At 39.7% G+C, this 13,242-nt stretch overlaps 1 protein-coding gene and 1 long non-coding RNA gene across 2 annotated transcripts; one reads left to right on the forward strand and one right to left on the reverse strand.

Moving 5' to 3' along the window:
• Positions 1 to 3,963: 3,963 nt before the first annotated feature.
• LOC129728865 (uncharacterized protein K02A2.6-like) lies at positions 3,964 to 7,363 on the reverse strand. The gene is made up of 2 exons (XM_055687331.1): positions 7,193 to 7,363; positions 3,964 to 7,131 (listed from the first exon to the last, which is right to left on the reverse strand). The coding sequence occupies exons 1-2, from the start codon at positions 7,361 to 7,363 to the stop codon at positions 3,964 to 3,966; spliced, it is 3,339 nt and encodes a 1,112-aa protein (XP_055543306.1).
• A 2,192-nt stretch (positions 7,364 to 9,555) lies between these two features.
• LOC129731580 (uncharacterized) lies at positions 9,556 to 10,177 on the forward strand. The gene is made up of 3 exons (XR_008729042.1): positions 9,556 to 9,662; positions 9,748 to 9,799; positions 9,872 to 10,177. It is a non-coding gene; the product is annotated as an uncharacterized LOC129731580 (long non-coding RNA).
• Positions 10,178 to 13,242: the final 3,065 nt, after the last annotated feature.

A 13,242-nucleotide genomic window follows, 5' to 3' on the forward strand; every position in this document is an offset into this window, starting at 1 on the left:
TGTTTATGTAAACTTAATATTACAGACAAACAGACGTGCCTCGCGAACTAAAATCCTGAAAAATATTTGTCCCTATAAGGCAATCCACGGGTGACGTTTCTTTTCTTGTACGTTATTGTTGCTATTTTTCTAGCTGCAAAACCAAAACACGACCAAAACCAAAATCTTTTAATGTCGGCAATAACATCAAAAGTGATTTTTTATTGTTGTAGGATTGGCACTCGCGATACTAGAGCTACCGAACGGTTAACATTTGTTTTTCACGCTTCTGGATCCGGATTGCTTCCAAGTTGAGACCGATCGAACATACATAAAGCTGTCATAAGTTGAAAACAGACTGAAATCAGCTGATCGCAACTGTCTCGTTGATTACCTTATTCAAAACGTTACACTCATGCGCCACCATGTGAGCTTATTGCCTACTAACTTGTTTTCGTAAAACGGTTTTTGTCTTTGCTAATGGGTGTGCACGCTTGCTTAAATCAACACAAGCGGCATTGCTGATGGTTTCTGTCTTTGATAATGAAAAGGCACGCTTGCTTATAGCGACCTAGTGGCATTATTGCCCATTAAGCGAAATTTTAAAATTAGCGTTATTTTTCTGGTCGATGAAATCGTCATCGAGGGGCACGTCTGTTTGCCCGTTGTATAGTTGTATAGTTCTGTTTTCGAAGTAAGGTTTCCTGTTGTCGCGTTCCTTTAAGCAACTGGCGTCAAGCTAGGTACCAAAAACCGGTTCGCAGTTATACGAGGCGGAAATAAAACTGAAAGAACGCAAAACTACCGCAGCGACATCTGTTCAAGACTAGATGAACCACAACCGGTTCAGGTACCAAAAACCGTTTTAGGTAGCAAGAACCGTTCTAGGTACCAAAAAACGTATAAGCACAGATAACAGACATCCAAGCTAATTTCGCTACATGTGTAAAAAGATGCAACGGTGTTTTAGCATGTCGCAATATGCAGTATGGTGGCGCTAAGAACACTTAGTAGTCAATGATTTGATAGAATCGATAGTTTTTCAGCTCTTATCGATATTATTGGAATTTTGAGCAAACGGTGATTTGTCATTATCGACATTTTTATTCAATACCAGTTTATATTTGCGATAAATTTGTTTGTTTTAGTGTTGATTTGAAAAAAAACATGAACCTTACAAAATCAGTGTTATATCGTTGCAAAAACAGGGACTGCATAAACTGTGAAAATTTTAATACGTCTGGCAGCTTTGACTGTAATCCAGCGCTGCCATCACTAAAGTGGTTAAAGTCGCAAGTTGCAGAAAAATGTCGTTAGCATTCCAAACAAGTATGAATTTGAAATCTTACACGCGATTTCTGGAGTTGTTTGTTCTAGGTTGGATGTCTGTTATCTGTGGTATAAGTAATAAAATAACATCTTTCAAGAAGAGAATAAGTATTTTAACTATATTAAAACATTCCGAAAGCTTCGATAGTTGAAAAACCAAGTTGTTTGGTGGCGGATGAAAAACATGAAAAACGCATAAACCACTAATTTGTTGCTTATAATTAACCGCATCACCTTGTGCATTCCCGATCCGGTGTTAGTTAAGAAAAGTGAAAATTCCATTGATGACACTATGCGCAATACGTTCCATATGTCTTGCCCCATCACCATGTGCAATCTTAAGTTTGGCCTTGGGGTTGCCCCACAACCCGAGTTGTGGAACTTTTAAGCTGAACATATCTAACCAGTACACAGACTTGGCAGAGTTACTGGAAGTTACTGGAGTGGAAAATACCATTGATGGCACTGTGTCCAAATTGTTACATATACCTAACCATGTGCAATCTCGTCCTTAACGAATGGGGATGAGCTGAGTTATGGAACTTTTCAGCTACATATATCTTACCGGTACACATACTCGGCAGTTATTTAAAAAAAAAGTTATATGAAAAGTGAAAAATACCATTGATGACTATATCCAATTTGTTACATATACCCAATAGGGTGGGGAATCGTTATATGGAAAAAACGAAACTTGATAGCAGAAAGCCAGAACCAAGTTTTTTTTGTTCTATTTGGGGCCCCAAACAACCCTAAATTTATCGGAAGTCGATTGGTTTAGTCTCCGCTTGGCGCATTGCATTTCAAATTTATTTGGAGATTTGTATGGAAAAACCAACGTTTTTGCATTTCCATTCTAAAGAGCTCAAAGTGGCTCAAATCATAGGTTTCATGACTTCAAATGGTAGTTTTTTTTGATGCCCAACATTTTGGCCGAAGACATCAAAGAGCTAGGGTGTCTAAAAAAAATACTGGAGCTGTTCAAAGTTGAGTATGTCGAAATTTATGTTGCAAATCATTTTTTCTGCCAACACTGCCAGTGTACCGGCGTTAGTCAGATTTCCATCAGAAGTTACCTCTGAAACACGTTGTAGATTATACCTACGCCTAGAATATTGACCTGAATTCGTTTGTTTGATCCAGCTGTGTGTATAAACTCGTTACGACAAGTTATTTCTGATGGTAATCCTACTGACGCCGGTACATTGGTAATGTTGGCAGAAAACAAGATTTTTTGCATTTAAATCGACATACTCAACTTTGAACAGCTATAGCTCTTCTTAGGGTCATCCTAGCTCTTCAGTGCCTTCTGCAAAGTTGTTAGGCATATAAAATACTATACTTTTACATAATGTAGTGCATTATTAGATCATTATTGAGCTCTCTAGAAAGGTAAATGCAAAAAAGTAGGTTCTCCCATATAAATTTTCATACAAATTTGAATAGCAATGCGCCAAGCGGAGACAAAACCAATCGACTTGCGATAAGTTTAGGATTGTTTGGGGCCCCAAAAGGAACCAAAAAAACTTTTCAGCTACAGTAACTATTCGGTAACTGGGCACGCTTTAACCAGCGTTGCAAATCAAGCACACACGCTTCTTCTTCACGCATTCCCCTAAGTAGCAGCAAGCACACACCGACACGAACAAACTCTTTCGTATTGCTACTCAGCTACCGTAAAACAGTACGCGAGTTCCTGCTAGTGAGTAGGAGTACTCGACTAAAATTGCTTGACTAGGAGGAGCGCTTGAAAAACTGTGCTCGAAAACGAAAATGCTTTCTTCCCGGATGCAACGACAGCCGACAGTGGGGCAGCGTGTAGGGTATCGGTCTGCTTCGGTAAGTTTTTTACAGCAGTCTAATGCAAAACCAGCCAAAGCGAACCGCTGCCGAAATAGTTCGATACCCTATCATTTTTTGTCCTTCTGCAACTATCGCAAAGCATCTTGGAACAATTGTCTTCGGCTGGTCGTTCTCGCGAGTTGGGGAGTAGGTACACACGAGTACACGCGAGGAGAGTAGACGGGAGGGAGTGCATATGATCTCGGGAGTAAATGCGAGCAAGAAAGAAAGCGAGGAAGAACGAGAAATAGCTTGAATGGAGAATTCTCTACTGTGTGAAAGCGGCATCACCGGGAACCTCACATGAGGTGTTGCATGCCGCTTACGAGCGAGACTAACAACACTGGCTTCAACTGGGCTTCTTTTTAACTGGGCGCTCGCTAACTGGGAGGATTTCCAGTTAAAAGCACAACAAACGTCAAATATCAAAACGAACGGGAAGCATGTGGATTGGGAACGAAAACTGAAAAATTAAAGTTTTTCTAATGGAGCATATTTAAAATACAAAAACAATAATATAGCTGATAAATGTACTCGCTGTATAAAACCAAAGTTCAAAAGCTTTATGTTACGAGTCTGATTAATAAGACGAGTGGTTGTAATACCAAAAGCTTATATTTACATCTAATAAAAGAATAACTTCGCGATGGGTTTGCGAGGAACACTTAGTCGACCGGCTTGCTTCATATGATTCGCTCTTCTCCTGCTCGATGACAATGTTGCCAGTCATTCCGATGACACACTAGTATCTAGTGACAGGTAGTAGATGTCTCGAATGCCTGTTCATCAGGTCGCATCCCAACACCTCCCCGTTTAGTATAGGTGATACGGTCTATAACGCCCGGGAAGCTTCCGGGTTCTTGTTGAACGTCGCTCCTCAGAAACCTCTCTGTTTATTGCGGTAGGGACATCGGCTCCATTAGCAAACACTTCTTGTAGTAGCTCACGTTGTATCTCGTTCAATGGCACGTCCTCCAAAGTGAGTTCCACTTGATCTTCGAGTGAATTTATACCACAGGCATTTAACGAAAGATCTAAGGGTACCGAAGTATCAGACACGGTGTCATTGCTTAAGCTGTTCCCATGTCGTTTTCGTAACTGGTTGTTGTGTGATCTTAAAAGCTGCTGACGTTCAGGAATCCATACGTTATAGATGACGGCACCAATTCGTTCTACTATTTCACCTGCCACCCAGCTCCAATTTGTACCTTGATACACTTTGGCGAACACCTTGTCTTTCACATCAAAGCTTTTTGGTTTTGCTCCGTGTTTTAGATTATACTGCTGATCTTGAATGGAGTCCGGGCATTTGCTGAAACTGCTTGGTGGCCGGATAAGTTCAAGTGAAGTGCGAAGCCGTCTACCCAAAATTACTTCACCGGGAGATTTAGAATCTGGAGCACTACGGCGAGGAGTAGAACGGTAACAGAGAAGAAATGTGTCAATGGCTTCCTGCAATTCTTCCCCTCCTGCCTGGATTTTTTTCACTGCGCGTTTAAATGTGTCGACGAATCTCTCCGCCTGTCCATTGCTTCGCGGATGATAGGGTGCTGTCTTGAGATGTATGATACCGTTTACTTCACAAAACCGTTCGAGCTGATCGCTGGTAAACTGTGTACCGTTATCCGATACCATAACTTCCGGCATGCCAAACCTGGCGAAAATACTTCTAAGTATAGCCAAAGTTGCTGACGTGGTAATCCGCTTAGTTGCCACTACCTCTGGCCATTTTGATAGTGCATCCACCAGAACCAAGAAATACATATCGTTCACAGGGCCTGCATAGTCTATATGTACCCTTTGCCACGGTTTCTCTGGAATTGGCCACGACTCGAGGGATGTTTTTGTATCTGACTTTGCTACCATGGCGCACTCATTACAACTACGTACCATCTCATTAATATGGTCGTCGATGTTTGGCCAATAAACAAAATTGCGTGCCAACGAACGGGTACGTTCGACGCCTGGATGACCTTTATGAAGTTGTTCAAGTACACGTTTCTGCAATTTTTTTGGTATCACAATTCTCTCTGCATACAATAAACACTTCTGAGCTAAACTAAGCGCATCTCGCCGAGAAAAAAACTGCTGAATCTCGGGACTGCCTACGATTTCGCTCTTGCTTTGGGGCCAACCATTTTTTATGTAAGTTTTCACTTTCTGCAGAGTATCATCCTTCGCGGTCTCTTCGGCTATCATTCTATAAGTGACAGGCAAGAAACCGACGAACTCGCTAACAATGCTACAGATGATTGACTCAAGCTCTATTGACGCGATAACATACTCTTCGTCGGGTTTAATATGCGAATTAATCAGACGAGATAAGATATCGGCGTGTCCGAAATGATCCGTGGCTGTATACTCGATGCTGAAATCGTATAATAGCATAGTTAGCGCCCACCTCTGTAAACGGTTGGCAGTGTAAGCAGGAATACCTTGTTTTGATCCAAATATAGCTAATAACGGTTTGTGATCTGTTTGTAAAACGTAATGACGACCATAAACCTTCCTATGGAACTTGGTCACAGCAAATATAAGTGCCAATGCTTCTTTTTCAATTTGGCTATATTTCGATTCAGCCGGAGTGAGGCTTCTGGATGCATGGTATATAGCCTTCTCCGAACCGTCCGGGAAACGATGTGCTATGCGGGCACCAATGCCCACATTGGACGCATCAGCTGAAACGACTATATTCAATCGTGGATTGTAGTGCGTCAATAACAATGAACTCTGTAGAACCTCCTTGAAACGATCGAACGAACGTTGGCATTTATCGGACCAACTGAAGCTGGTACCCTTTTTTAGAAGTTCATCCAAAGGTTGCCGAAGATTCCTCATTTCCCTTATGTATTTCCCGTAATAATTCACAGCTCCTAAATAGGACCTAAGCGTAGGGACATCGTGTGGTGCAGGCATGCTGATGATGGCGGCGATTTTCTCTGGATCTGGACGAATACCCTCGCGATCCATTAATTGACCCAGATATTTCACCTGACTCATGAAAAAACTACACTTTTCAATTCTAACGGTAAATCCGTACTCTTGCAGACGTCCTAATACTTGCTGCAAATTAAGTTTCAGTTCTGCTCTCGTTCTGCCTCCCACTAGGATATCATCAAGATACGGACAGGCGTATTCAATTCCACTGAGTATGGCATCCATGATTTGTTGAAATTCGCCCGGCGCTGTACGAATGCCGGGTGAAAGACGATTGAAACGGTAGAGTCCTTTGTGTGTATTGATGACAAGCAATTTTCGGCTTTCATCGTCTACCTCTACCTGAAGGTATGCATCGGACAGATCGATATGCCCAAAGATTGTGCAATTTGCCATGCGTGCGAAAATGTCTTCAGAAAGTTGTAGTGGATGACTATTTGGCTTCAAAGCATTATTGAGACCCGTTGAAAAGTCTGCACAGATTCGCACTGAGCGATTCGGTCTTCGAACCACGACGATTGGAGCCGCCCAATCGGCATACGTAATCGGTGTGATTATACCCAAGCCTTCAAGTCTGCGAAGTTCCTCTTTCACTAACGCTTCTACACTATAGGCCACTGGGCGCTTCGGCTTGAACACAAGCTGTGTATCTGGTTTGAGTGTAAGATGCACCTGCGTTTTCTTACAGAGGCCCATAGTGTTACTAAAAACATTTGGAAAACGAGCCTTCAAATCGGCAACATCATCATCGAAATCACTACTATGTACCAAACTACAGATTGATGATAATGGTACATCCCACAGACCGAATTTATCCATTGCATCGGAACCCAACACGTTAAGGTTGAGGTTAGTACCACACATGTAAATTTTGCACGTTTTAACTATGCCACCGATGCTGATAGTAGCCGAAAACATATCCGAAATGTTCAGCTTGCCACCGGAAGCCGTTTTAGCTACGCAGTCTGCCGGATTTGTTGCTGGACATCCCACTTTTTTCCAGTTTTCACGAGAGATAATGGTTATATCTGATCCCGAATCTAACTGGAAATTTTATTGGAACTCCGTTGATGTTTACCTTTGTGTACCGCCGACTTTGCTTTACGTTACCGACGAAAACACTCTTACATGAATGCTGCTGCTTCTTGATGTTGAATGTGGATGATTTCTGCCGATTCTTCGCAGTAAAACAGGCACAATAGCCTTCGCGATGACCAATTTTACCGCAGTCACGACATTTGTGATCCTTGAACTGACACTGGCTCGAGAAATGCATACTACCACAGGACCAACAGGGTGTTTTTGGAGCGCTGTCCTGTCTTTCGCCAGATCTGCCCTTGAATTTTTGCTTAGGGTCGATCCGAACTGCATTTGTTGAAAGTGATGTGACTTTAACCCGCACACGAATATCAAGCACTTAAATTGCTCCTTCTTGAGTTCCTGCAATTAAAAGTCCACACATGCTCGGTTCACTTTACAGGAATAGCTGATAAAATCCTCTCGGTCGTCCTTCGTCGTTTGCAAGCACTGATAACGACGATTGAACGTTGACACCGGTGTGCCGAAAATGGATTTAAGCTTCGCAACTGTCTCAGCAAAATTAAAATCCTTTGACAGTTTTGGTTGGATGAAGGATGTGTACCTGTCATGTGCAGCGGGATTTAATTTCCGCAGTAACAGACGAACCTTGGCGCTGTCGTTTAATTTCGCCGCATCCTTCTCAAACACATCCGCATATCGGGAGAACCAAGCATCGAAAGAACTTCCTTGTTCCAGATGATGTGATGTTACTCGCAAGTGAATCGAGTACCAGCTCGTTCCTCGTCGAGTACTGAACAGCCACCTGAATGCTGTTCAACTGTTGCGATAATCTGGTCATCAATTCATGTTGGTTGGATAAAATTTGCCTGAGCCATTGTTCGCCAGTGGACGGCGTTGATGCTGATTGCGCCATTTTGTTTCCTGCTCACAACGCTTGCAACTAATTGCAATGATTTTCGCGAAATAAAACACTTAGCGAGCCGTTTTACCTCGTCGCCAATTTGTTACGAGTCTAATTAATAAGACGAGTGGTTGTAATATTAAAAGCTTATATTTACATCTAATAAAAGAATAACTTCGCGATGGGTTTGCGAGGAACACTTAGTCGACCGGCTTGCTTCATATGATTCGCTCTTCTCCTGCTCGATGACAATGTTGCCAGTCATTCCGATGACACACTAGTATCTAGTGACAGGTAGTAGATGTCTCGAATGCCTGTTCATCAGGTCGCATCCCAACACTTTATTTGAGAGATAAGTTTGTAGTTGTGGCTTCCCTATTTGGTGATCAACTTGAGAACGAAAGCCTTTTATGAAATTGTCGCGAAGCAGCGTTATCCATCGAATCCATCGGGGAACCCTCGGCGTCGAGATGATATCCCAGTTGGCGAGCTGATTTCACTAACTGGGAAGTGCACGTCGCTCAGTTAGCGAACAGTTACTGTACATATATCTTACCGGTACACACACTCGGTAGAGTTATTAAACCAAAGTTATATGAAAAGTGGAAAATACCATTGATGGCACTATGTCCAAATTGTTACATATGCCTAACCCCATCACCATGTGCAATCTCGTCCTTAACCGGTGGGGATGAGCCGAGTTATGGAACTTTTCAGCTACATATATCTTACCGGAACACACGCTCGGCAGACTCCAAGACACGACCGCATAGTTGACGTAGGACTACAACACTGTCATCTCAAATTCTCTGTTTCATTTGAGCTCGTTTCACTTTTGGCATGGTTCGATTTTGGCAACAGACAATAAATAATAACAAAAAGAATTACCGTAAAACGGGGTAACATTGATCATTTTTTTTCACTTTTTCGTGAGTATATATAAATTTTACAACTGAAATTACAGGTTTCATATTTTTGAAACCAGTGCTGGCATCTTTAGAACTTGAGAAGTTAGTTTTCAAAGCTCTTCGAAAACCCTAAACATTAAAAACATTTATTTTTCGTCGTTGTTTCAATTTTCCTTATTTGGGGTAACTTTGATCAGTTTCAATTTTGAATAGTTTTGAAACCTTTTCGAACTAAAAATGTTAGATAATGCTTTGATAACAATCGTTGTAAAATTTTTGTGTTCAGAAAACGTATGTTGATCTTATATGCAAGGCCTTTTCAACAACGGAAGTATCATTGGGCCAGCTCTAGCCTCTTACGTTCTATGCTCTAGCCAAGACAACATCCTGGCGATTTTGTGCTAGTTCGCAACACGTTAACCCAACACGCCTTACTGTGCGTCGACAGCGGCAATGTAGACTTGGCTTGACTGCACACAAATGAATATCGAATATCGCGCAGATTTTCTTAAAAGGTGTGCAGATTTTTGCAGACTTCTGCCCGCGCGACATTTTTCAAAAACATCTGGCATCTCTGATCGATCCAAAAACCGAAGTATCGTCTCAAAAGTATCGATATTTTTGACACTTTGGTTTGAACGTCACCCAACTGTAAAATTTTATTTGCAAAACATTACCTAAAAGCCCCCGATAAAGACACGATTCCAAAACAGAAACAATCCGACGTAAGTATTTTTCAACATACATTTTTATATTTATTTTAAATTTACATTCATTTATAATATTTTAATTTTTATTATTTATTTACAGATTTGTAAGCGCTGTTTCAAACGTAATAGACCGCATCTCTTTATGAGCGAAGGTGCGAAGTAAAGTTAGATTAAATATAAGTTTTTTTTTTGAATTCATATTTAATTTTTTTTTCTTTTTTCAGTTTTGCGCGGAGTGCGGGGCAAAGTTGAAAAACGAACGTTTGTATGCCCAACCTCGGGGTCCCCCGGTTGGGTATACGGATGTTCAGCCCAGCCCCAGGCCACCGACCGTCTGGACACTTCGACGAGCAGCTCCAGCTGGTGCATACGCAATACGCAGCGACAGGTTGCGCAAACGCAGCTGGAGTTGCTGACGAAACTGATGGAGGCTAAGGCCAAGCCTTCGCCGGAAGCAGAAAAGAAACCCCAAGAAGCAAATTAATTTAATTAATAAATCTACTGTATAAAAATAAAATTCCGTAACGCTTGATCTTTTTGATGTTATTCGCTCCGTCTCTGAGGTGTACAAGTACAGTCACCGCCATCATTTCAAATCGTTCTAAATCAAAAAAATGAGCGGTGACATGTGGGTTTTTGACGTGGGACTTTTTGAAAAGTTCGAAACAACCTCTTTTCTTGTACATTTTCTAAATCTGCTGTTAGAACGTAATAAAAACTGATGTCTTGAAAGAAAACATGCAACATGATAAAAGCAACAGTACCGTACAGAGTATGTGTATCACAGAGCCGCAGGTCTCTCGTCTATGATTGCAGCGGTACAATTCTATTGGTACATTTCAGCGGTACACTTCTATTCGTACATTTCTATACGCAATCGAGGAACTGCATTGCTGCTGCAGATGGTGATTAAAAGTTTATCTCACAAATATGATTACCATGAATTACTCGACAAGAATTGTACATTTTAGCAACGGTTAGAAGTAATAAGTTATTTTTATTTTATTTCAGTTTCGATATCAACTAAATATTCGTGACTGTATAACATCGGAAGAGTTAATTCCTAAACAATAAATGTACAAATTTATAGAGGAGTAAACGCCTGCGAATGCTCTCGAAGTTTTTTGTCCATTGGCTTAGGTTTATTTAAAATCTTTTTTAAAATTTGACCATTGTTTGATGATTTTTGTTTTCACTTATAATCTGACGAATAATATACGTATATTAGCTGTCCTCGTAATACAGTGAATGTAATTTTTGGTAAAAGAACAAAACTTGGCGAGCAAAAGAACAAAAATAATTGTTTTAACTTTAACTGATTGCTACGATCTTCTTACGTTTGCCTATTAGTAAACTTATGTAAGGACTTCCATATTATTTTGAAAGTAAGATCCATGCAATAAATTTGATTCAATCGGAGTTGAATAACACAAAATCATTCATTGTGATAACGTAAGTATTATGGATTTGGTTTTTGAAGAAATAAAGTTAATTCTGATTTAGACACATTGCGAGAAATTCTTGGTGAAGAAGCAATAACAACGATATGCTTGTGCTTTGTCGAAAAAATTTTGTTTGCACAACAAAATACTACAGGCACAACATCGCCAAATTTAAACGAAATACTTTCGAGTGTTGTTAAATATATTTATAACAACGGATTTTTAGGAAAGGCTGAGAATAAAAATACGTGAGTCACTGAGCAAACAAATTAATTCTGCTTGCGGGATTTGTAACTTTTATAACAAAATTAATTACAGTGTTTAGTCCCACGTTGTAGTATTTTACATGAAAATGTTTGTTGATGTTCAGGAAAGAGGAAAAATAAAAAGTATCTGATTACTAAAACTTGAGATATTATTCACAAAAATACGTCGAACATGTAAAATTTTGCCTTTTTTACCGAGTTTGCCTCTAAATCAAGATTCTAAGCGATGACATGTCATATGTTTCATTAATATGTTTGAAAATGCTCAGGAAAGATATTTGAGGAAAAGTAATAAGTATCTGATTATTAGAACTTGAGATAATATTCACAAAACTACGTAAAACATGTAAAATTATGACTTTTTATACTCAATTCGTCTCAATATCAAAATTCAAAACAATGACACACTTTGGTGATGTATGGTGAACATGGTAGTTTGTGTATTACTAGTGTCTATATAAAAACGCTTTTTTGTGTGAAATCAAGTGCTTTAGGTGATCTAGTGCTAGTGATCCGACGGCCAAATTGGAAATATAAACGGTTCGGCCCAAGAAGACGGCGGGAAATATGATGCTATGAGTAGTGAGCTGACGGAGATCAAGAGTGTATTGTTATCTTTGTAGCAGTCGCTCACAGATACTCAAAGCGGAATCAAAACCCAGATAAACAGCGCGATTGCTAATGGAATTGAAAATATTTTAAAATCGATCAGCAACTCTCTTCGTGAGAGTATGGCAAACATTGAAGCCAATGTTGCCAAAAAGCTGAATGATTTAAAAATGAATTTAATTGGTAATAATAATGATCGGGATAAACATGCTGAAATGAGCAGAAAAAGGTCTACAACTGAGAGAACGATTCACTCTGAGTCGGACTCTATTCCCAAGTGGGCACCTATGGTTACACATCATTGGGTAAAGAATAGGTATATAATAATAGGTATATAATAATCTGAAGTGTTCGAAGTTTGAATCAAAACGGTATATACATTTCAAACTTCTTCCCAAGGTGCGGAGAGAAGCTTATCAGCATTTTTTTATTTTTCCTAATAAATTATTTGAAAGAAAAAAAAAAATATACAAGCAAACAATATTGAGAAGCTAGACATGAGAATTAATCCTGCGTGCTGACCTTACTGAACTCCGTTTTTAATCGCCGTATTACTGAGAAGCTTCTCTCCGCCCCTTGAGAAGATGTTTGAAATGGATATATATATATATATATATATATATATATATATATATATATATATATATATATATATATATATATATATATATATATATATATATATATATATATATATATATATATATATATATTGCCCTGTACCTGTAGCGTCTCAACGGAAGTCAAACCTCTTCCGGTTTGTCGTTTATACGTTAACATTCCGAAATCTCAGACCATGAGAAAAATTGCTCATAATTTAAAGTGACCAGACGTCCCTCGTTTCGCGGAACAGTTTACAATTATCAAAAGTGTCCCGCACGCTTTTGAAATATCCCGCGGTTTCAACAAAATAAAACTAACGGATGTTACATTTTTGTCACTGGGATAACGTTCCTCTCTGACAAGCATCAATCTACTCATTATTGTGGCTCTATACGTCTATCTGCGCCAAATAAAAGGTGTGTATGGTACGGTAACCAGCGGTATTCGGTAGCTTCGAATATTTTTATTGTTCAGTTAGGTTTTTTACACGGTTGCTTTCTTCAAAAACTCAAAAATGGTACAAGATACCGACTTCATTCCAATCACGTTTTCCGTTTCAGGACAAAGATTTTAAAAAAATCACAATTTTTGGTTCAAATACTGAAAATTTGTAATATAGCATTTTGGTCTTTAGACTGACCACCACCATATTTAACCCTTTCCCGCTCATGGTGA

The sequence above is a fragment of the Wyeomyia smithii genome, chromosome 3 (assembly GCF_029784165.1).
Source record: "Wyeomyia smithii strain HCP4-BCI-WySm-NY-G18 chromosome 3, ASM2978416v1, whole genome shotgun sequence".
Classification (NCBI taxonomy): Eukaryota; Metazoa; Arthropoda; class Insecta; order Diptera; family Culicidae; genus Wyeomyia; species Wyeomyia smithii.

What these genes read in the sequence shown, in the direction of transcription:
- LOC129728865 (XM_055687331.1), bottom strand. Translation starts at nt 7,363, where the DNA reads ATGCATTTCTCGAGCCAGTGTCAGTTCAAGGATCACAAATGTCGTGAC. An exon ending in AGAGTGTTTTCGTCGGTAAC is followed by an intron (nt 7,132 to 7,192) that starts GTAAAGCAAAGT and finishes TAAAATTTCCAG; the next exon opens with TTAGATTCGGGATCAGATAT.